At 43.5% G+C, this 22,078-nt stretch overlaps 1 protein-coding gene across 2 annotated transcripts in view; it reads left to right on the top strand.

Annotated features, from left to right (window-relative positions):
- Positions 1–22,078, top strand: part of JPH1 (junctophilin 1) — a 78,069-nt gene that overhangs the window by 44,668 nt on the left and 11,323 nt on the right. For both annotated transcript variants that reach the window (XM_073794528.1, XM_073794527.1), the window contains exon 3: positions 15,251–15,369. In XM_073794528.1, the coding sequence (XP_073650629.1) occupies positions 15,251–15,369 (119 nt within the window). The remainder of the gene's footprint in view (positions 1–15,250; positions 15,370–22,078) is intronic.

The raw sequence follows: 22,078 nt of genomic DNA, 5'->3' as shown, positions 1-22,078 counted from the left end.
TTTGTATCATCTTTGATTTCTTTCATCAGTGTCTTATAATTTTCTGCATACAGGTCTTTTGTCTCCTTAGGTAGGTTTATTCCTAGATATTTTATTCTTTTTTGTTGCAATGGTAAATTGTAGTGTTTCCTTAATTTCTCTTTCAGAATTTTTATCATCAATGTATGGGAATGCAAGAGATTTCTGTGCATTAATTTTGTATCCTGCTACTTTACCAAATTCATTGATTAGCTCTAGTTGTTTCCTGGTAGCATCGTTAGGATTCTCTATGTATAGTATCATGTCATCTGCAAACAGTGACAGTTTTACTTCTTCTTTTCCGATTTGGATTCCTGGAAAAGGTAGTTTAACAATTAAATCGCAAGAAGTTATTTATCATATTAAAATGTGTTACTTACAGTGATTTACTGTAGTGTCTCAGAGCTCAGGGTGTGACAGAGGCCTCTCTCAGACCAGCGTGAGAACCTTTTTAATTTCACTTTTCCATGCAGGCTTAGTCATTTGAGTGTCTGTGGCTGTGATGTCTCAGAAAAACATTGCGGAGAAGTTCCGTATTTACAGTTAACTGATGCCAACAGTGATCATCTGCCAGAGAGAAATTTAAGGGAAAAAAAGCTTGAATTTCACCCCCAGAATCACAGAGAGGTCAGAGCAGGATGGTGATGTGGGCAATATAAATATAGTAAGTAGGGGAAGAAAAATGACCATGGGACTTAGAATTAAGTAGACTTATGTGTGCTGCCCGGAGTAGCAAATAATTTGAAAGTATTTCTGGACGTTTGTCAATCACTAAGTACATTGAGGTTTTTTTTGAGGTAGCAGACATTAGGAGTTGATCATGAAATGACAATTTGGACAGCAGTGAAAGGAGACAGGCCAGGGGTGGTTATTTTAGAGAACACAAATTCACAAGTGATCTGAAACCCACAGGGACATGTCAGTAGAAAGACAAGGGACAGCAGGACGTTAATAATATCAGTAAAATCTCCTAACAGCAGAGATGTGGAGCAGCAAGCCACTCACCAGCTTCCAACTTCCTTGTCTTGCATGGAAAGAGGCTCCTTAACCTCCCACTCTGTGGAACAAATGCCATTTTCCAGGGCATTCCAGTTCTTCCTTGGGAGAAGCCCTGTCTGCAGGGCGGAGGGGTTCCCACATCCTCCAAAAGGAATGGAGGCCTCTTCAGAATGGGCTTGTTTTGGACTTGATGATTGGCTCTCATAGGCTTCTCCTCTCTCTGATGGCCTGTACGTTTTCAGGGTAACTGGTCAACCCAAAGGGACTCCATATGAAGCTATAAAGAGGGCTTTCTGTGCCCCATCTCATTCATTCCAGAGCAGAGTGAAGAATGGGAAGTATCATCCTCCACTGTGTCCATTGCAGTCCCTTTGGGACTGCAATTATAATAGTGCAATTATATATCTATAATTATGTATATAATTGGTCCAATTATAAATATATGTTACACGTTTCCACCAGAATCCTCCAGAGCTTCTCATGGCTCTGAGGTTCTCTGCCTTCAATACAAGTGGATTTTTAACATTGCTACTCCCAAGCCGCCATACGACAAGGGCACATCCTTTTGTTATCAAGTCTGTTGTCATTCCAGTAGATACTGTGATTCTATTGAAAGGGAAAAAAGAACTACCTCCAGTATTCCTGCCATTGCCTGAAACTTAGCACATGCAGGTAATCTAACTTGGGAAGTATAGCCCATGCTGCAAGGTAAACCTGGAGACCTTTAGAGCAGCTGTCAGAGACCAGCAAAGCAGCAGGGAAGGCCCTGGACCTTTATGCTAACACTGGGCAACTTTCAACCAGGCGGTGGGCAGACTTTGGGGTTCGGCAGGTAACTCTTCCTGTCCCTCCAGAGTTCAGTCTGCTTTCCCCATTACAAGATGGTAGTCAGTAGATTTTGAATTCTTGGGCCTCAAAGGAAACCCCTTCCTAAGCGCCAATCAGAGCCTGAATTTCTGCCTTGTTCTTGGGATGTGCAGCATTCCCTCTGTGCCTGGAATTCTTCTTGACATTCTTTGGAGTTGGTCTGAATCTCAGACTGGTAAGGGGTAGTTCCGTTTGGGTCAATGCATTTGTCACTAAGGAATGGAGTCCAGGAAGGCACACCCCACATTCCCCAGTGGCTGCAGCAGGAGTTTATCCATCCCAGCGACGGGCGTGGCATTGCATCCCAGGCCCCCGAGGCAATTAATTCCACTCTGAAAAAAAATAAAGGTTAAAAGTTCATCAGAGTGTTTCTAGAATAGAAACTCAAGCCAGCAACAGACTCCTGGTCAAGAATATTCCAAGTATTGGAATATTATAGGTGCTATAAGGATGTATAATAGTATTGAAGCAGGTCATTAGCAGTCTATCAGAACTGAAAGAGAAGACTCCTATTATTTGAGCAGGAATTTAACATGATTCTTTTACTTATTTTATTTGAATTCTGCCTTGCATTTCCAGCACCATCTCTAACGAAGGAGAAGCACACATTTTTATCTCAACATACGTGTGTTCATCTTCAAAACTGCCTTTGCCCCCCCCCTCCAAATTGTACCAAGTGTTATTTAAACGTACTAAACAGAAAACCAGTCATCCTGGCTTATATATTTGTCTCAGCCTCCATTTTTCTCAGCGTCCTTGGGTAAGCTATTATCTTACACATTGAGTATGGGGTGAACATTTTCTGTTCTCAGTTTAACACAGCAAATGCGTAAAAACAGATAAAAATCACAAGAAATTTTTTAAGATTCTCATGAGGAAAAAGAAGACAACTTTTTAAGAATTCAGGAAGAACTGGATGATCTTCTGATATTTCCTTTTAAACTTGGAGGCGTTAATTACTAATTTGGTGATTTGGGGAAGGCAACTATGATTTAGATGAATCTGCAGTATTTTTAACACCACCTAAAATGTTCCCGCGAAAGAATAACCTTGATGAAAACCACATCTTCCCTATAGTCTTTAGTAAGATGTTTTCTAAGCTGTATTTCATTTGAAAGTCAGCCAAAACTGGTTTTAAAAATATGTAGGAAAAGAAAGCCCAACATTTGCATTTTTCAGTGGAAGTTAAAAGTCTATTAATATTAAAGATAACTGAATAGAGAAATAAGGAGGGCAGCAGACTCAATAAGGTGAAAGCATGAATATAAGAAGACAGAACTATGGTTATGAAGGAATATTTATAGCAGAAAGAAAAGTTTATAACTAGAAGATGAAATAAATCACAGAACATTTGCTAAAACAAAATCTGCAGACGGTAGACAGCATCGTTAGCCAGCTTTGCCCTAAAGGTTAGGAGACCTGGCTTCTGCCCGTTCATCCCACTGAATTGCTGTGTGACTGAATATGTTCCTTGGTTTCTCTGAGTCTTAAATCCCTACAGAAGGGATAGTACTTCTCTGACCCCAGGGGAGGGGCCTCGTAGACTCTCTGAGGCTTGTCTAGCTCTAATTGTGCTTTTTAATTTGTCTGGTAAAGCAGAACTTTCAAGAGTCCCTTCCTCAAATCCAGAAGGTTAACGTAAATCAGAGCAAATCCTTTGTGCTCGTTATATCGGTGTCCCCAATATCTGTTGCAGCAAAAGACTAAAGATTTAAAGTGAAAGCAGTCAAGGACTTCTTAATTGAACTATGGAACGAGTCATTGTCACGGACCAGGTGTGAAATGAGTGGAGTCACTGAATTACAGTTCCTACAAGGAAACATGAAGTGAATAAAACTGGTTTGCTGAGAGAATAACTGTACCCCTACTATCTTGGCTTTCCTCGCAAAGCAGTCCTGTTATAAACCCAACAACTCAACGTATGTTGAATATGATAAAGCTTCAGATGCAGAATGGCTTTGCGGAAGCCAGTCCCAAGCAAGTTCACGTTCATACCATTCAGCATCGCATGCCCAGGAGAGGAATGGATGCCTTTGTTGTTCACTGTCTTGGCAGGTCTAGACAGATCAAAGCGAAGTGGTAACTGGTGGATTTGGGATCTTAGGAGAGCCATTTTAGGTAATTTACAAAATGGATATTTTACTGCCTAAGAGACTGTTTCAACTAGGAGTTCTCCGTGGTTTATGTCATTTTAAAGGCATGAAGGATGTCTGCTTCTTTGTTTTAATGTTTAAGCATTTATGAAATGGGATTGTTTGAGCACCACCAAGTGCACATCCACTGGGCATTTGCTGCAGTAAAGCGGAAGTTAGGTCTGTCCGTGACCCAGTCACTGGAGTCCATCAGTCCCTCAGCTGATCACTGCTGGTTGCCATCATGTGTTTCGACCACGAGGTAGTCTTATATTGCTCTTAGTCATACTTTAATCTTTCACCACAGTGACCATTGGTAAAGGACAGAAAGCATAACAGCACTGACATGGAAATAAAAACAGCCTTGACCTGACAATTCTCGTCAATTCTCGTCACAACCCAGATCCCGAAGGTTTTAGGCACATCCAGATGTTTCTGTTACAGCACTAAAAAGAAATGTAGCCATGATTACATCTCATTTCGTTTTATCGTATATGCATCCATTTTGAAATAATTTGACCTGCCTTTTGTTACCAAAAGGCTGCTGGCTGATAACTTGAACTAAAGATACACCCTTTAGTAGTAAGCCAGATTTAGTCAGAATAGGCCATTTCTGTGAAATTTGCCATAGGAAAGAAGCCATATTTCAAGCAATTGAAAAGCACCTAAAACTGTAATAACTGTAATGATAGTCTGCGTTTATATGACTTTACAGTCATCAGATCCACTTCACATTGTTCACTGGATCCTAACTTAACCCTTTGTATTTCATCTGGTCCAGCGTCTATCACTGGCTATGTGCCCTTCCTCCTACCCAAAGCTCTGTGATGGGTACATTTCCATCCTCCTTGCTCAGATCTCTACCCTGCATCAATGGCCCCTTCTTCCTTCTTTGCTTCTCTCAGAAAAGAGACCCCTGCCAGAGGAAGATGCTGAATCATGTTGGCCTGAGATCAGGTCTTCCCAGTGCTGTTCAGCAATTCCAGTTTCCCTTTCTTCCATCCCTTAGAACTTTTGTGCAGTGCTGATTCCAAATCCTCACCTCTTTAAGCACCCAGATTTTCCCTACCAGCCCTAAATTTCAGCCAAGGACTAATAATGGCCATTTGTCAACTAAATACTCTCTCATTAGTACTCAGTACTTCATATAAATCACTTCTGATCCAGAGCATCTATACAAGGTAATACCATCCCCATTTTACAGGTAAGGAAACTGAGGCAAAAGTGACCCAGCCAGGATGTGATAAACTGGGGTGTAAACCCAGGTCTGTCTGGTTTCCAAAGCCCAAAGTACTCTCTGTCTCTTTCAAGCTTAGAATCCTTTAAATAATTTTAAAACATTGGATCAACCCATCACTGTCCTTATGTTTTTTTCCTGTTTCCTTTCTTTTGCTTCATCTAGGACCCGACTCCAATGGTGGTTCCCTTCTCAAAGCTCCTTCATTTTCTTCTGTTCTCTGAGCATCTTTCTTCCCACCTTCCAACAGGATCAGCTCTCACCGATACAAGTAAAGTGTCTTTTTCCCTTGGCCCAGCTAATCCTCCCAGTTACTGTCCAAATTTCCTCCTTCCTTTCTGGGTCAGAAATCACCAGCATGTGGCCCACACCTGCTTCCTGTATTTCCTCTGTTCCTTCCTCACTGACCCCCTTCAGTCTGGCTTCTACAGTGGCCTTCTTGTTAGAACTGCCCTCCCGGAGGTTCTCATCAAATTCAGCAGCCTCTCTTCTCAGCCCTCACTTTCTCCAGCACATCACAGGATTGACAAACGATCCCTCTCTCAGACTCTTAACTGCACTTGTTAATTCTAACTGCCCCAAAATCAGCCGATCAGTGCAGCTCCCCTAGAGAAGAGACAAATTCAGATCTGGCCCACTTAACTCCTAAGAGGAGCACAGGATTTATCCAAGAACAATGTATCCAAGAACTTATGTATTTGATGGGCTCATCGATCTTCTGTGAGCTCATCGTCTGTGATCACGGTGCCCACATTCCTGTTGCTAACCTTGACCCTTAACTTCGCACTGCAGCCCTGTATTTCCAAATCGCAATGCTTGTGTCGTGTAAAATCCTACTTGTCTAAAACTGAGCTTGTCATCACCTTCAAACTATCTCTCCTTCCCACCTGTACAATTTCTCTCTGTAGTAAAGCCATTCACCTGGACACCAAGTTAGCAACCTTGGGGTTAGCTTTTATGTTTCTCTCCTTCTTACCTATGTATTTATTCCACCAATATTTGTTGAGGACAGCCTCTGGGCCAGGCTTTATGTTAAGAGCTGGAAAAACAGATGTGGAGGCTGCCCTCGTGTTTCAAAGTTCTGACACTTTTTTCCTTAACGTGTCCTTCGGCTCTTCCTTTTCTTACCGCCATTCCCCTCACTAGACTTAGCTTACCCTGGCTGGGATTAGTGAAGCAATTTCTCGTCTGAGAGCCCAACCTTTGGTCTTTTCTCCTCACTTCCTCTGGACACACAGAATGTTCTAGAAATACTTGTTCATGGGTGATTTTTTTTTTAATTTTTAATTGTAAAATAGACATAACAAAATTTGCCATCCTAAACCATTTTAAAGTGTACAGTTCCGTCGTGTTAAGTGCATTCACATAGTTGTGCAGCCAGTCTCCAGAACTTTTTCATCTTGCAGAACTAAAACTCTATATCCATTAAATAACAACTCTCTGTTCTCCCTCCTCCCAGCCTCTGACAACCACCCTTCTACTTTCTGACTCTAGGAATTTGACTGTTCTAGGTTCCTCCTATGAATGGAATCATACAATGTTTGTCCTTTTGTGACAGGCTTACTTCACTTAGCATAAGGTTCGTCTATGATGTAGCACGCATCAGAATTTCCTTCCTTTTCAGGGCTCAATAACATTCCATGTATGTTTATGCCACATTTAGTTTATCCATTCTTTCATTGATGGATGCTTGGGTTGTTTCTGCTTTGGGGCTATTGTGAATAATGCCACTATGAACATGATGGTACAGATATCTCTCTGAGACCCTGCTTTCAATTTTAGGGGGTATATACCTAGGGGTTGAATTGGTGGATCATATGGTAATTCTGTTTTTAATTTTGCGGGGATCACCATACTGTTTTCTACAGCAGCTGTACCATTTTGCATCCCCACCAGCAGTGCACAAGGTTTACAAGTTGTCCACATCCTTGCCAACACTTATTACTTTCTGGGTGGTGTCTTTTTTTTCTAACATCTTTATTTGAGCATAATTTCTTTACAATGGTGCGTTAGCTTCTGCTGTACAACAAAGTGAATCAGCTATACATATATCCCCATATCTCCTCCCTCTTGCGTCTCCCTCCCACCCTCCCTATCCCACCCTTCTAGGTGGTCACAAAGCGCTGAGCTGATCTCCCTGTGCTATGCGGCTGCTTCTCTGGGTGCTTTTTTTCATGGTAGCCATCCTAGTGGGTGTGAGGTAGCATCTCATTATGGTTTTGATTTGTATTTCCCTTATGGTTAGTGATGTTGAACACCTTTTCATGTGCTTATTGGCCATTTATATCTCCTTTGTAGAAATGTCTATTCAGGTTCTTTGCCTTTTTTTTTTTTTTTTTTTTTTTTGCGGTTATGCGGACCTCTCACTGTTGTGGCCTCTCCCGTTGTGGAGCACAGGCTCTGGACGCGCAGGCCCAGCGGCCATGGCTTACGGGCCCAGCCACTCCGCGGCATGTGGGATCTTCCTGGACCCAGGCACGAACCCGTGTCCCCAGCATCAGCAGGCGGACTCTCAACCACTGCGCCACCCGGGAAGCCCCCTTTGCCTATTTTTTAATTGTTGTTGTTCTTCTTATTAAGTTGTAAGAGTTCTTTATATAATCTGAATACTAACCCATTATCAGATATATGATCAGCAAATATTTTCTCCCATAAAATGAAATTTTAGTCTTATTTAGTGGTAATGTTTTTGACCTGTAGAATAACCCTCATTAAAAGGACTTTTCTCTAAAAATTATTTCAAGAATAAAACATCCCTTAAATTTGTTTTTACATCAGGTTTTTCTAAATACGTAAATTATATGGCAAGGTAAATTTTAGATAAGTTTTATAAAACTCAGGATAAAGTAGAAGATAGCCAATTATTTGGCCTATTCCAGCCGAGGATTAGAAATGTGCCTTTGACCCGGCCTATCCAGAGAATATAGCCTTTAAGCTTATTAAGTTTGATAAAATGTTAGGGAATAAAGCCTGTAAAGTACTTAAGAATGAGGACTTATTTTCCAAGCTTGAAAATGTTCTGAATATAGAAAAAAATTCTGTAAAGGAAGCTGCATAGTAGGCTCTGATGTCCCCAAGTTATCACGTATGTCCCTAAGCATTCACACACTATGAGGGGCTGAAGTTCAGAAAACTTAGTATAACAAGTAATTTTTTTCAATATCCTGCCAGTCTCCAAAAAGGGTTTTCAGGGCATTATAAGTCACATACATAGTAGCATCTCTGACCAGGGAATGTTAAAGCCATGTCTTTAGAGAAGATAACCATGCACATACGATTGAGGATAATTATACTCCAGGTATCCCGGTAGCTGTAACAAAAAGAGAAACAATAGATAACGTAGTTCTTATTGTGCAAGGAAGCACGCCAGTATATCATCATAGACCAGATTTTTCCTGACACTAAACTTTGAGGAATGTATTGCCCACATCTTTATGAACATGACAGTGATACACATAATGGACAGCATTTCACATTCTTCACATGAATCTTGGTTCATATCCTATCTTGGATATCATGGTTCGTCCTCCTATCTCCCCTTGAAAAAAGGCCAAGGGCATGGTATGAATTATGATTCTAAGAAGGCATCTCTAAGATTGCTAAAGTAATGTGGTTTAACTTCTGATCTCATAGACAAGAATCATCTGTGACTAGACTGGCCTCAGCCTGGTCTCTGGCTACCCACACTTTCAAAGCCTGTGTCGTCATACCTCTGCAAGAGTTTGGGCCCTTGAAAGGTCAAATACCAGATTTCAGTAGGGATACCATGCCCCTAAATTTACATTTTATATCTAAATAACTTGATAATGCTTTTAGAAAAGGAAGCAATGGACCACCCTGGCAAAAAAAGACAACTATTTGCTGAAGCTGTAACTTGTTTTTAACCAGGACCTAAGAACACAGTCTTGAAGTTATTATTCCAGGTCCTGTCTTTTACAAAACAAAAAAGCAACGTAGGAAGAAAATTAACATTCAAGAACTAATAAACGTAAAGATTGGACCCACAAGAAGTAGTCTTCCTAAACCACATTTACTGAGCTTTAGCTGAATCACTGTCCACTGCAGATTAAAATCATCTTCAGCTGTGCCAATGAATAGGTATGTGTGTGAGAGATGGACAGTTAGAAGTCCGGAGAAGCAGCTAAGGGGGCCGTTTGTGCCTTAGCAGGAGGAGTGTATGCTGAGTCTCGTGGGGTTGGTCTGACCAGAGAAGCAAGCAGATCGATAGTGAGAGACCAGTTTCTTTCCGGTACAGGAACTCAGACATTATGCCTTTGCTTTTTAGCTGAGAGCTGTGGAGACACCTAGTTCTTGTTCATATCGAGAGTATTCCTTGCTTAACAGACTGATTTCTTCTTTAAAAGGGCTCCCACTGTATACACAAGATGATTGGTTTTTGCCAGTCTAGGTCTCTCATAAGTGAATAATGTCACAGTCCAAAAGGAAGGCTAACTAAGGTCATTTTTGGGCATTTTCTTGCACATGATGCCGTAACCCAGGAAAGGATTTTGGTTAGTGTCAGGCAATTTCAAGAAAACCAGAACGGAAATAGAATGGCAGGCTGCAAGGACAGAAGCAGGGAGATCAGTTCAGCCTTTGCAGGAACCCGGTGAGATGTGACCTGGGCAGGAGCGGTGATGAGAAGGAGACACGCGGGGTCGGGTGTGTATTTTGAAGGTCCTGCCGGCTGCCTTGCTGACCGTGGATGTGGTGTGTGAGAGCAAGGGAGGCAACCAGGATGACTCACAGGATCTGGGCTTGAGCAACTGGACGAATGGGGTTGCCGTTCACTGATGTTTGGAGTCTTACGTACAATTGCTCTTTTTTTTTTTTTTGCCTGCATTGAGTCTTCATTGCTGCGTGCAGGCTTCCTCTAGTTGCGGCGAGCGGGGCCTACTCTTCGTTATGGTGCGCGGGCTTCTCATTTCTGTGGCTTCTCTTGTTGCGGAGCACAGGCTCTAGGTGCGTGGGCTTCAGTAGTTGTGGCACGCAGGCTCTGTAATTGTGGCTCGCGGGCTCAGTAGTTGTGGTTCTCGGGCTCAGTAGTTTTGGCTCGTGGGTTCTAGAGCGCAGGCTCAATAGTTGTGGCACATGGGCTTAGTTGCTCCGCGGTATGTGGGATCTTCCTGGACCAGGGCTCAAACCCATGTCCCCTGCATTGGCAGGCGGATTCCTAACCACTGCACCACCCGGGAAGTCCAATTGCTCGTTTTTAAATGTTGCTAAGAATTTTCTTTACATATATGGGTATCAAAGCAAATCACATGTACAGCTCCTGAACCAACTAGATGACAGCCTCTGCCATCAAATTTTCAGAGTCAGGTCAGGAAACTTAACTTTGACTTAGTAAGTAACACATTTTAGAAGACATCAAAAATCAGCGTATTTTTTGAAGCAGTTTTTTGTTGGGAAGAAAATATGTAAGAAGTAGAAATAGAAAAGTATAAGTATTGTATACAGTTTTACCTTTAGCAAAATCCTTGTCCATTCTAGATGAAAATCTTTATCAGCTATGTCAGTGAACAGGTATATAAAAGATTGAAAGAAGTTGGGACAGACGTCTAAGGGACTTGCATCTACCTTACTAGTAGTAGGCCTATGTGCTGGGCGTGTGCAGTGTATTGTTTATATGCTTCTTTTTTTTAAAAGCACTGTTATGTTTAAGAAAAACTGGGAAAGCCAGACCATTTTGTTCTGAGTAAGGTGACTTGAGAGTTCGTGAAACACCATTTTAGTCACTAAAGAAAAAAGAAACTCAGATTCTCATCAAATTACTGATCGGAAAGAAACAAGTTGTAGTTAAGTTCTTAAGTACAGGTGATGCCTGCCATTCAGAAATTCCACATTGGGCTTCCCTGGTGGTGCAGTGGTTAAGAATCTGCCTGCCAATGCAGGGGACACGGGTTCGAGCCCTGGTCCGGGAAGATCCCACATGCCGCGGAGCAACTAAGCCCGTGTGCCACAAGTACAGAGCCTGTGCTCTAGAGCCCACGAGCCATAACTACTGAACCCGCGTGCCACAACTACTGAAGCCCACGCACCTAGAGCCCGTGCTCTGCAATAAGAGAAGTCACTGCCCACGCACCTCAACGAAGAGTAGGCCCCACTTGCTGCAACTAGAGAAAGCCCACGCACAGCAACGAAGACCCAACGCAGCCAAAAATAAATAAATAAAATAAATTAAAAAAAAAAAAGAAATTCCACATTTACTGTTTCAGCTGTTGCCGAGTGACCTTTGCAGGGCTGATGTCCAGGAGGGGGTCACCTACCTGCTGTACCAGCTTAGCCAGTTGCCCAGGCCTCTCTGTATCTCTTTACCCCAAAATAGTAACTCTCTACAAAATTTTGGTTTATTTGTAATAGGACCCTAAAAGAAAGTCTACCACTGATGCCTAACTGAAAGATGTTGCTTTTCACTTACTTTTTGCTGCCTTTTATGTGAGAAAGTATAGAAGATGATAATGGTATTTGGAGATTCCTGAGGGTCTGAAGATTTATGGATGTCAGCAGTCTTTGGAACAAATGAAAGGCTTCTTGGGCACGCAGGCATGCTCCTTGTTGGCGTGTATGTTTTCCATGTGACCAGCTACATGTAGCAGCCAGGCATCCACTTGGAGTTTTTTCCACCGGTCTCCCCAGAATGACTAGCCCAAACCTCCCTCCCCCTAAGCCATGAACAATGGCACGTCTTACCCGTTGGGTGAGTAACGGGGTCGTGTGTTGCTCCAGAACTGAGCCTGGGATTGGAGCACATGAATAACGTGGACCAGGGTCAAGCCCAGATTTTTCCCTGGGCAAAATCAAGATGTTTTAATGGGCTGGCCGCACAACAGTTTTTTTTTTTTTTTTTTTTTTGCTGTACGCGGGCCTCTCACTGTCGTGGCCTCTCCCGTTGCGGAGCACAGGCTCCGGACGCGCAGGCTCAGCGGCCATGGCTCACGGGCCCAGCTGCTCCGCGGCATGTGGGATCTTCCCGGACCGGGGCACGAACCCGCGTCCCCTGCATCGGCAGGCGCACTCCCAACCACTGCGCCACCAGGGAAGCCCCGCACAACACTTTTGATGACAGCAAACTCAGATGGCTTCCTGTTCTCTTCTACTTCTTGTTATCAGGTCCAGGGCTACCAAAATCTCCTGAGCAGATACCTAGTTTCAGGCTTGAATGTGGTTTTGACCATCGTGCCAGCCATGCGGGAGCACTGACATGGGGAGGGGTGCTAGATGGAAAAGTCCCCCCTCCTCGTCTGGTCTTACAGGAAAGAACAAGGAAAAAAGTAAAGGGTTAAGGCTTCACTGATGCTGTGCTTCCAAAATATATTTGCAGAAAGGTTCATGTCCATTTGTCTGTTCTCCAGTTTAGCGCGTTGTCAAAGTGGTGGAAATACTACTGCCATTTTATTCCACTCCGTGGTGGTGGGTTGTGATTGTTTCGGAATAAATGGTGCTTGAGTTTTGTAAGTTTATCATCGAAGGGCTATCAGGTTTTATTATAGGGTAGGATAACTGTACTCTTGTGGCTTCATTAATTATGGTACCTAGACATAATTAGGCTCTAGCTAAGAATAGCAGATAAAATGGAAAATAATTCTGGGAAAAAAAAGAGCTGAGATTCTGAGAAACTGAAAGGACATAAGAGAGGGCAGCCTCTGAGTCTCAGCACAACACGTGGGACTAAAGTGTCATCAGTGATGGCTCCCTTGCAGGGGTTACCACAGCCGGGTTTTTTAGGAATATGTTCTTATCCCCTTGATTTTTTTTTTTTTTTTTTTTTTTTTTTTTTTGCTGTACGCGGGCCTCTCACTGCTGTGGCGTCTCCCGCTGCGGAGCACAGGCTCCAGACGCGCAGGCTCAGGGGCCATGGCTCACGGGCCCAGCCGCTCCGCGGCATGTGGTATCTTCCCGGACCGGGGCACGAACCCGTGTCCCCTGCATCGGCAGGCGGACTCTCAACCACTGCACCACCAGGGAAGCCCGTATCCCCTTGATTTTGCCTCTGTACTCCCTGCCCTGTAGACAGAGATCATCTAAAACATCCTCAACATCCTCCAAGATTCGTAAGTGACCATTTTGATGATCAGAATTTGATTCATTCATTTTTAATAGACTTTATTTTTTTAGAGCGGTTTTAAGTTTACAGAAAAATTGAGGAGAAAGTACAGTGTCCATATACATCCTTTGCCCACACCCAGTTAATCCTTGTTATTAACATCTTGCATTAGTGGGTACATTTGGTACAACTGATGAACCAATGTGAAATGTTAGTATTAACTATAAAGTCCATACTTGACAGTAGGGTTCACTCTTTGTGTTGTACAGTTCAGTGGGTTTTGACAAAAGCATGATGTCATGTATCCCCCAGTAGAGGATTATCCAGCATAGTTTCACACCCCTAAATATCCCTTTAGATCTACCTGTTCATCCCTCACCCACTTTCACCTTGAACCCTTGGCAATCACTGGTCTTTTTACTGTCTCTGTGGTTTTGTCAATCCATTTATTTTTAAGGTTCCGAAGGACATTCCTTTATTTATAAAGTGGGCCCTCAGTAAATACTATGTGCCAGGCATTGTTCTGTGCCTTGGGAGTATAGTAGAGAACCAAAAATTAAAAAATGCCCAAAATAAAAAATCTCCCTTACACTTATATTCTAGTACATCAGTCCTCCAGGCTCAGCTGGGTCCTAAGTAGGAGTGAAATAGGATCTCCCCCAGTTAGCCCCACAGTCTCAGGTCAGACCCCTTTTTCCCCGTCTTTTCTGCCTGCGGTCTAGTTCCAGGAATCCCGTCTGCTGGCCTCCTCCAGGTGCCACCTGGGTTTTCTCTCCTAAGACCAGCTAGGGCATGATGCCATTTCCCAACTTCCTCTCCTGCTGTCTCTGAAAGGCCTGCAGGCACACCTCTTTTAGACTCCCCTTAAGCTTTTACCACTAGTTATCTATAGCCCTGCCTAGCGCTAATAAAAGAAAATAGTTCACAAAATTATAAGAAGCAGGTGCCCATGAAAATTGTCTAAATACTAGCTTGGATAAGATCTCCTCCTTTGGAAGAGGATGACCCAAAGTCTCAGCCTCCAAATGTCCTCTTTCTGGGCAGGCAGACATCAGTCCCTCTGCCGTGCCGTAAGGAGCCCCATTCTTATCCCTGCTGCCCTCTCCCTAGCCCTTGTCCTCTAGAAAGATAAGCGGTTTCAGTGGGTGAGTACGGGCTGGGGAGAAGGTGGAAGACAGAAGGAGATCCCTTTCCCCTTTCCCGCTCCACCTCTCCGCCTGCTTTCGGTTTCACACAAGAAACATGCTTAAAGAACAACTAGATGGACTCCTTGGAAGCCTCCTGAGCACATTCTTCCCGCAGACCACTGGGCCTGCTCCTGCAGGCTGCGGGGAGCCCGTGGTGTGCGTCTGTTCCCAACTACACATTCAGCAGAGTCGCGCTGCTAGTGTGACTTGGCCACGTTGGGAGCGTGGCCACCACGGAAATCAGTCAGTGCTACAAATCAGTTTTACTGTTTTTTCCCCCAGAGAGCTACTTTACCAGCACACCACTGGGCAGATCTTTCTTTATCAAATCCTTGTATTGATTCTACCATAGACATTAAATCCATGAGCCCTGTATTAATTCACATGCTCTAATTCTACTCTCCATGGTCGGGGGGCGGGGAGGGGGAACGCCAACCAAAGTCAACGGGGGCTTTCATCCTCTAAGTCTTGAACACCAGGCTTTGCCTTAAGCTGCGCAGAACTTGTTATACTTTCATACAACTGGTTATACTTCCATTAACCTTGAAAGAAAGATGGAGGCAATTCACAGGTGATTTCATCTGCTTGATTTTCATTGATGTCTCACAACAGTATGATGTCTCACAACTTTCTGTTGCAGATGTGGGGCGAGGATCACGGTTAGCATTTCTTTCCAGGCCCTGCCTGCCCCGTAGACCGTTTGCCCGTCCTGTGTAATTAACTAGGTGCCGCCCCTGCTGACGCGCCCTTTGTGCTCCTGTAGGACCGCGCACGCAAGAGCCAAAGCTGACGCCGCCGACCAGGCTGCTCTGGCCGCCCGCCAGGAGTGTGACATCGCGAGAGCTGTGGCCAGAGAGCTGTCACCTGACTTCTACCAGCCAGGTAGGACAGGTGACCTGTGATGGGAGGGGTAGGAGCATTGCCTCTGGTTTCCTTTTTTCCTTCTTTTCCTTTTAATCCAAAGGTCTGTGCCCCATGAATTTCAGCAATACTACAAAACAAGTGGGAGCTTAGAGTAACACGTGCCTGGAGCCTGGGTGTTAGCGCTGGAGATCTGGCTTCTTCCCCGGTGCCTCTGCCCACCCCCCAGCAACAGACTTTGAGCTGATAGCAGTAAACAAGACAGGAATCTAAAAGAGAAGTAGTTAAGAAATTGTGTTAGTGTGTTGGGGACCATCTCAGGTGCTAAAACAGATACCTCAAAATCAGAAGCACCTGGAACCGTCACGTTAGCAATAAGAGAAGAGCCAGTAAGTACTGCGGCTTTTTTTTTTTTTAATACACCTCAAAGGAATTTGGTTAGGACGTAAAGAAATATACCACTTAAAGACAGATGAATCTGCACAGATTAAGAGGAGAAAATCATTCCAGATCATCTGGCTCTGATATTATAGAATAGCAGTAAACAAATATTTACAGTGGGTTTCAATAGTTAACCTCACTTCTTAGTGGTCTCCTAGTAGACTGCTTCCATCCCTTTAATATACTGGTGTTAACAAAATGGCAGTCGCCACCTTTTTATATATGTTTCTCCATTGTTTTAGAAACAGCATCTTCCTGTTGATTTGCAGGATTAACAGATTTCTGGGCAAGAGAGACTAAAAGAAATGTTCTAAGTTTCGAAATTTATATTGTCTTGGTAAAGAGTTTTTTCATATTGGTTTCTGTTAATCAAGCTGGATAAGTAGCACCCTGCACAACACACGTGTCCAATACCTGTTTGGTTCCAGTGAAGGTGACATAATATTGGAACCCACAGGGCATTAGTGTGACTACATGAACAAGGTAAGTCACAGTGAATAGAAGACCAAGTGTCCCTGTATTCTAAAAGCTAGGAACGGGGCTATAATAAAGGATGGGAGAATGAGAAAGAAATGACAGGATTTTTCTTTTTTTTTTTTTTTTTCTGCAAAGAATGAAGACAGTAAAAGGCCATGTTAACAAGACTCAGTTTTTAGGAGGAGAGCTTAGGGAAGGGCCCAGTCCGGTTGCTGAGTTGATTGAGTTACCACAGAGCGACTTCTGTACTAGTTCAGCTCCAGGGGAGGTGGCCAGTGATAATGGGTCTCTTTTGTGTGCATCCTTTCTAAACCTCTGGGTGGGATTTAAATCATTGAATAATATGTACGTGTATTTTATTAGGAAAGGGAAATTTTCCATTTTTTGCAGTAGGAATAAACACTCTTCTGGAAACTCACACACGTTAGCAGCTACCTGTCCTAGGGTGTGAGAGCTGGGGAGGGGATTCAGCCACCCAGGAGGGATCATCTTTTTCCTTCCCAGCAGTGAAGCTTTTGGGAGCAGCTCAGCAGTCAGGAGACGGTGCAGGTTCACATAGCAGCCCTGGGCTCGAGCTGCTTTGGAAGCAAACAAACTTGCTGTTGTCTGCAGATGGTCATTTCTTGATTCTGTTGTTAATTCTGTTGGGGAATAGGGTCGCTGTAGCTTGCTATTAGGTGTTAACAAGAGGTAAATGATACGGGAGGTCATCTCAGTTTTCCAGGCTAAATGGTTTTAAAAGCTTTTTATGATGTGAAAGCATTTGAGGGGGGAAAACATATTGTGGGAAAATGTAATTCCACCCTTTCTTAGCTAAAACAGCTTCATATAAGCAAGCTGTCAGTAATGAATATATCACAGCGGCACGAGATGACAAGGGGTCTGTTTGAGACAGGAGCTAAGGGCAGCGGCTGCAATCCCCTTTGACCCGCAGCCAACACTTCCTTCGACAACTGTATAGAAAGCCTTTTCTGTACTGAGTATTATTGATCTTCTCACGGGAGCATAACTCATGCTTTCCACTCTGCATTTACAGGGTGATCAGATCAGATAGACATTTCTGAAAGGGCTTTCAAGTACTTTCTCTGAGTCAGGCTGCTTGTTTAATTTACATATCACAGATACAAATGTTCCCTTTGTTTGGAATGGATGTGTCTTATATAGAAGTTGTTAACTCTGGGGAAAGAAGGATGTCTGTCATAGCTTATATTTCGAACACTTTCATAGTAAGTTACCTCTTTTCAGGAGCTGGCGGTATTTTCAGATATTTCCCATCTTAGTTCAGTCTTCTACTCTTAGTTCAAAACTGTATTATTCTATAGTTTAGTTTAAAACTACAGAAAAAACGTAGCCATGTAGAATGGCTTTATCACTCAAAGGGCCAAGTCGTAACGTAAGACAAAGCGTACCAATGGATGTGTATGAATGTGTATGTCCATGATCGCATAGTACCCAGGAACCTAAATTGCCATGAGTATGAGTGACACAGTGAGTTGTCCCCCAGGAACTTAGAAATGAGGTTGCCCTCCGGGCGTTAAAGTGAGCCCATGAGACTGCACAGAAGTGTATAAAGTGATCGTAAGTGACAGCACGGCTGTAGCATAGCAAGATTTCCTTGTAACCTGATTGAGTGTATTGAAACCTCTAAAGACTCGGTCACCCCCCAAAGTAGTATAGAAGAAAGAGTCACAGAGGCAAAACTAGGCAGTGCCCATCCAAATGCTGTCTAGAGGAGAGCAAACCCATGGCCCAAAACCTTGGAGTACCGCAGTTGCATTGGCAAGGGCGTTTCTGCGATAGGGAGGGATGTAGGGAGCCGTTGCCAGCTGTGTGTGGCCTTCCTGGCGAGATCATCCGAGTGAAGAAATGGGTGCATCAGGTTAGCTCAGCATGATGCCATTAGCTACTTGATTCATCTCATGCCTCCGTCTTGATTCCACATCCACCACTAACCTTCTGATTTTCGTTGAGCTTCTCGTGGAGGTCTGCCAACAGGGAGAGCACGCACTGGTGGTAATCAGTGCAGGTCTCAGGCCTCCGTGACATTTACCTTGCTCATTGTGAACTGACGAATTGGTCTTCTGGTGTCAACCATCAGTCTTGTGAGCTTTGGTGATGTGAGTCTGCCCCAGGGGATGGCTCTACTTCAAAGTGCTGATGAAATCAGGTTTTTAAGCCCGGAAAGCTGAGGTGAGACTTTGGAGGATCACTGAGCAGGTAGTGGGGAGTTGGACATGGTGGAGAATGATTGGGAAACTCTATGTATGGCTCATTTCCCCACTGTTTCAATTTCCTTTCCATCAAGGTGCTTATTTTGGTTTTAATTTCCAGTGATGTTTGTCCGTTGTGGGGGTCACTGGTCATGGGTTAAAAAAGAGAATGTGGCAAATGTATTACGTAGGGCCCTCTTGCCAGGTGGCCTAGGCAGCACCCTCAACGAGCTTTGTCTTTCTGTGTTTAAGTGTATTAGTCAGCTTGGGCTGCTAAAACAAAGTACCATGGACGGGGTGGCTTACACAATAGACATTTATTTTTCGTGGTTCTGGAGGCTGGAAGTCCAAGATCAGGGTGCCAGCATGGCTGGGTCCTGGTGATGCCCACCTTCCTGGCTCACAGATGGCCTTTCCCCAGTGCATGCACCTGGAGAGAGAGAACTCTGGTGTCTCTTCCTCTTTTCATAAGAGCATTAAGCCCATCGTGAGAGTCTCACCCTCGTGAACTAATCTAAGCTATCTCCCAAAGGCCACACCTCCAATAACATCACATTGGGGGTTAGGGCTTCAACATATGAATTTGTGAGGGGCAGGGAGACAAACAGGGTGTAACACACACACACACACACACACACACACACACACACACAGCGTGTTGATTACTTAAAGTGAAGTCTTTTAGTCTAGATTATTTTGAGACAGTGATAACTAAGCTCTGGTATGGATTGGAAGTCTTAAGAATTGTCCGTGCCTATCATTAATATGTAATACTTTTGGTTAAGAAGAAAGAAGCATCCTGGAATAGATGCCTTCTAAACTCACTTTCCAGACCCAAAATTCTGAATAAATTTTTTTCATAGAAAAAGGAAAACTGAATAATCCACTAGTTGACGTGAAATTAATAATTCATGGGTTTGCTGGTTATTCTTACCACTTAGGCATTCCAGTGTATCCCGTTCCACACACGTGTGTATTGAAAGCCCACCATGTGCAAGGGGCCCTGGGCTGGGTGTCCCACGGATTGCGGACAACAGGGCTGTGGCTGTGTTCTCAGAAGTTGCGGTATTGTTACCGATGGGACTCTAAAGTCCTGTGGGAATGTAGCATTCTTTCCACATGGAATATAAAAGGGATCCTGCTATCGGTTATATAATTTTTTAAAAAATCTTTCAGTCTGGTCTTCTTTTACTGATTGGCAGTCTCCGCAGAAAAATCCTGCTATCTATTTAATGACTTCTGATGTTGCTACAAAGCATTTGGCATCAGCACTGCCCTGGTAGACATTTGTTTGGAGGAGTCTCCGTGGTGCTTCCTCTGCCCACAGCCGTTTCCCTGAGGCTCACCTATGAAGAACTAGCTGAACGCCCTGCTGTTTCCATCCGCCGTTCATGCCAGCTGTGACGTGTAACCTTTCTGTGTGTGGGCATGACACGTGCTCAGTGTTGTTGTTTCGTGTTGTGCGGCATGTCAGTGAGCAGGTGACCCGTCTCTGACATCGTCCCAATACTAAATCCCCAGGGGAGAAAAAAAATCCCTTAGGATTTAGAAATACTGTCTGTAAAAACCGACAAAAATGCTGACTGCGACAGCTATCAACACTTCTCATAATTTCCCTCCTCGGTGATATTCTGACTAGTCTTTTTAATGAACTGCTGCATCTCATCAACTTTATGCTGCTTGGCATTGCAACACTGACGCACATTACTACACAGACAAGTAGTAGTCACACCGTGTGCCTTCCAAGAAACTTGTCCAGGAAAAACTTTTGCCCTCTGCGTTATACTAAATATCTTGTTTTAAAAGCACTTAATCTTACTCTGTAAAATCTAAGTGTGTATCCTCAGGTAGCTGGCCAGTCCCCAGTTGACTACGCCATGCTGGAACCACTTCCAGCTGGATGCAGGTAAGGGAGGCTGGAGTTGGGTCTACCTCTAGTCAACATACATTTTGCCACACTTTAATTTTTTTTTTAATTAATTTTTTTTTTTTTGAGTCAGAAGTCTTTATTTCAAGGTCTCGCCCAGGTGCTTTTTTTTCATTTATTTAAATTTTTATTTTATATTGGAGTATAGTTGATTAACAATGTTAGTTTCAGGTGTACAGCAGAGTGATTCAGTTATACATATACACGGATCTATTCTTTTTCAGATTCTTTACCCATTTAGGTTATTACAGAATACTGAGGGGAGTTCCTTGTGCTATACAGTAGGTTCTTGTTGGTTATTTTATTTTATTTATTTTAATTTTTATTTTTTTTTTTATTATCTATCTTTGGCTGCGTTGGGTCTTCGTTGCTGTGCGCAGGCTTTCTCTCGTTGTGGTGAGCGGGGGCTACTCTTTGTTGCGGTGCACAGGCATCTCATTGCAGTGGCTTCTCTTGTTGCGGAGCACAGGCTCTAGGCATGCAGGCTTCAGTAGTTGCAGCACGCGAGCTCAGTAGTTGCAGCACTCGGGTCCTGGAGCACACGGGCTTCAGTAGTTGTGGCGTGTGGGCTCTAGAGCGAAGGCTCAGTAGTAGAGCGCATGGGCTTAGTTGCTCTGCATCATGTGGGATCTTCCTGGACCAGGGATTGAACCCATGTCCCCTGCATTGGCAGGTGGATTCTTGACCACTGCACCACCAGGGAAGTCCCTGGTTTTCTGTTTTAAATATAGCAGTGTTTACATGTCAATCCCAAATTTGCCATGCTTTTAAATGCCAATACTGGGTACATGAGAGTTACCTGGAGCATTTGTTAAACATCAAGATTTCTAGGCTTCGATTCATACTTATTAAATTCTCTGGGAATCGCACCCCAGGTACCTCTGATGGGCAGCAAATGTGGATTGACTGCTTTGGAGTGCCTTTATTCCCTTATCCAGCCAATTTTTAACGCATAGTAAAGCTGGGGGGGATTTTTTCATCTGAAAGGTGGTGCTGGTAAATTCTTTGAGCTCAACAGGTTTTGAATATCATCAGAAGCCCTGTAAATAAAACTGAGTTGAATACGCCTGAAAACCACGTCTTAGGAGATAGGGCACAAGAAATGCCTTTCCTAAGACATTTAAGACAGGAAAACTGTGCAAAGGAGCAATGCATGAGATTTCTAAAGATCTAAAGGAGTGGTTAGACCAGTATTTGGGAGTTCATAAACATAATAAATACATTCAATGGAATCCAACATAAAGCTTCGTAAGTCGGTTACTACAAAATCCTCCAGTGGCCAAATCATTCTCTGCTTGGCCTATTAATGATAGCATAAATTAAGAGGTAGGCAGAGTTCTACTTACTCTTTACAAAGAGCATTTGAAACTGTGCTTTGTCTTCAGGTATTTGTAAGTCTTTGTTCTTTTTCCAGATAACTAAAGCATATCACTTTTTAAAAAATTATTTTTCTTGGACCCGCTCTTACTGAATTGCCTGAGTTTCCTCCCAAATAAACGATCTCTTGTCGCTGTTAGCGTTTCAGCAGAGTCTCATCCCTCGCTGGCAGCTGGCGCTTGCTGGGATCTGTCAGAGCAGCTCCCATTTCAGCTTCTCGTCTGCTTTCTGCAGTAAACGCAGGTGAGACCAGTGGTTACCCAGATAAATCCTGAACTTGTAAGCGTCACTGTTAGGG

This window comes from Tursiops truncatus, chromosome 17 (assembly GCF_011762595.2).
Source record: "Tursiops truncatus isolate mTurTru1 chromosome 17, mTurTru1.mat.Y, whole genome shotgun sequence".
Lineage (NCBI taxonomy): Eukaryota > Metazoa > Chordata > Mammalia > Artiodactyla > Delphinidae > Tursiops > Tursiops truncatus.
Note: the sequence above shows the minus strand (reverse complement) of the source record. Positions and strands in the feature narration are given on the sequence as shown.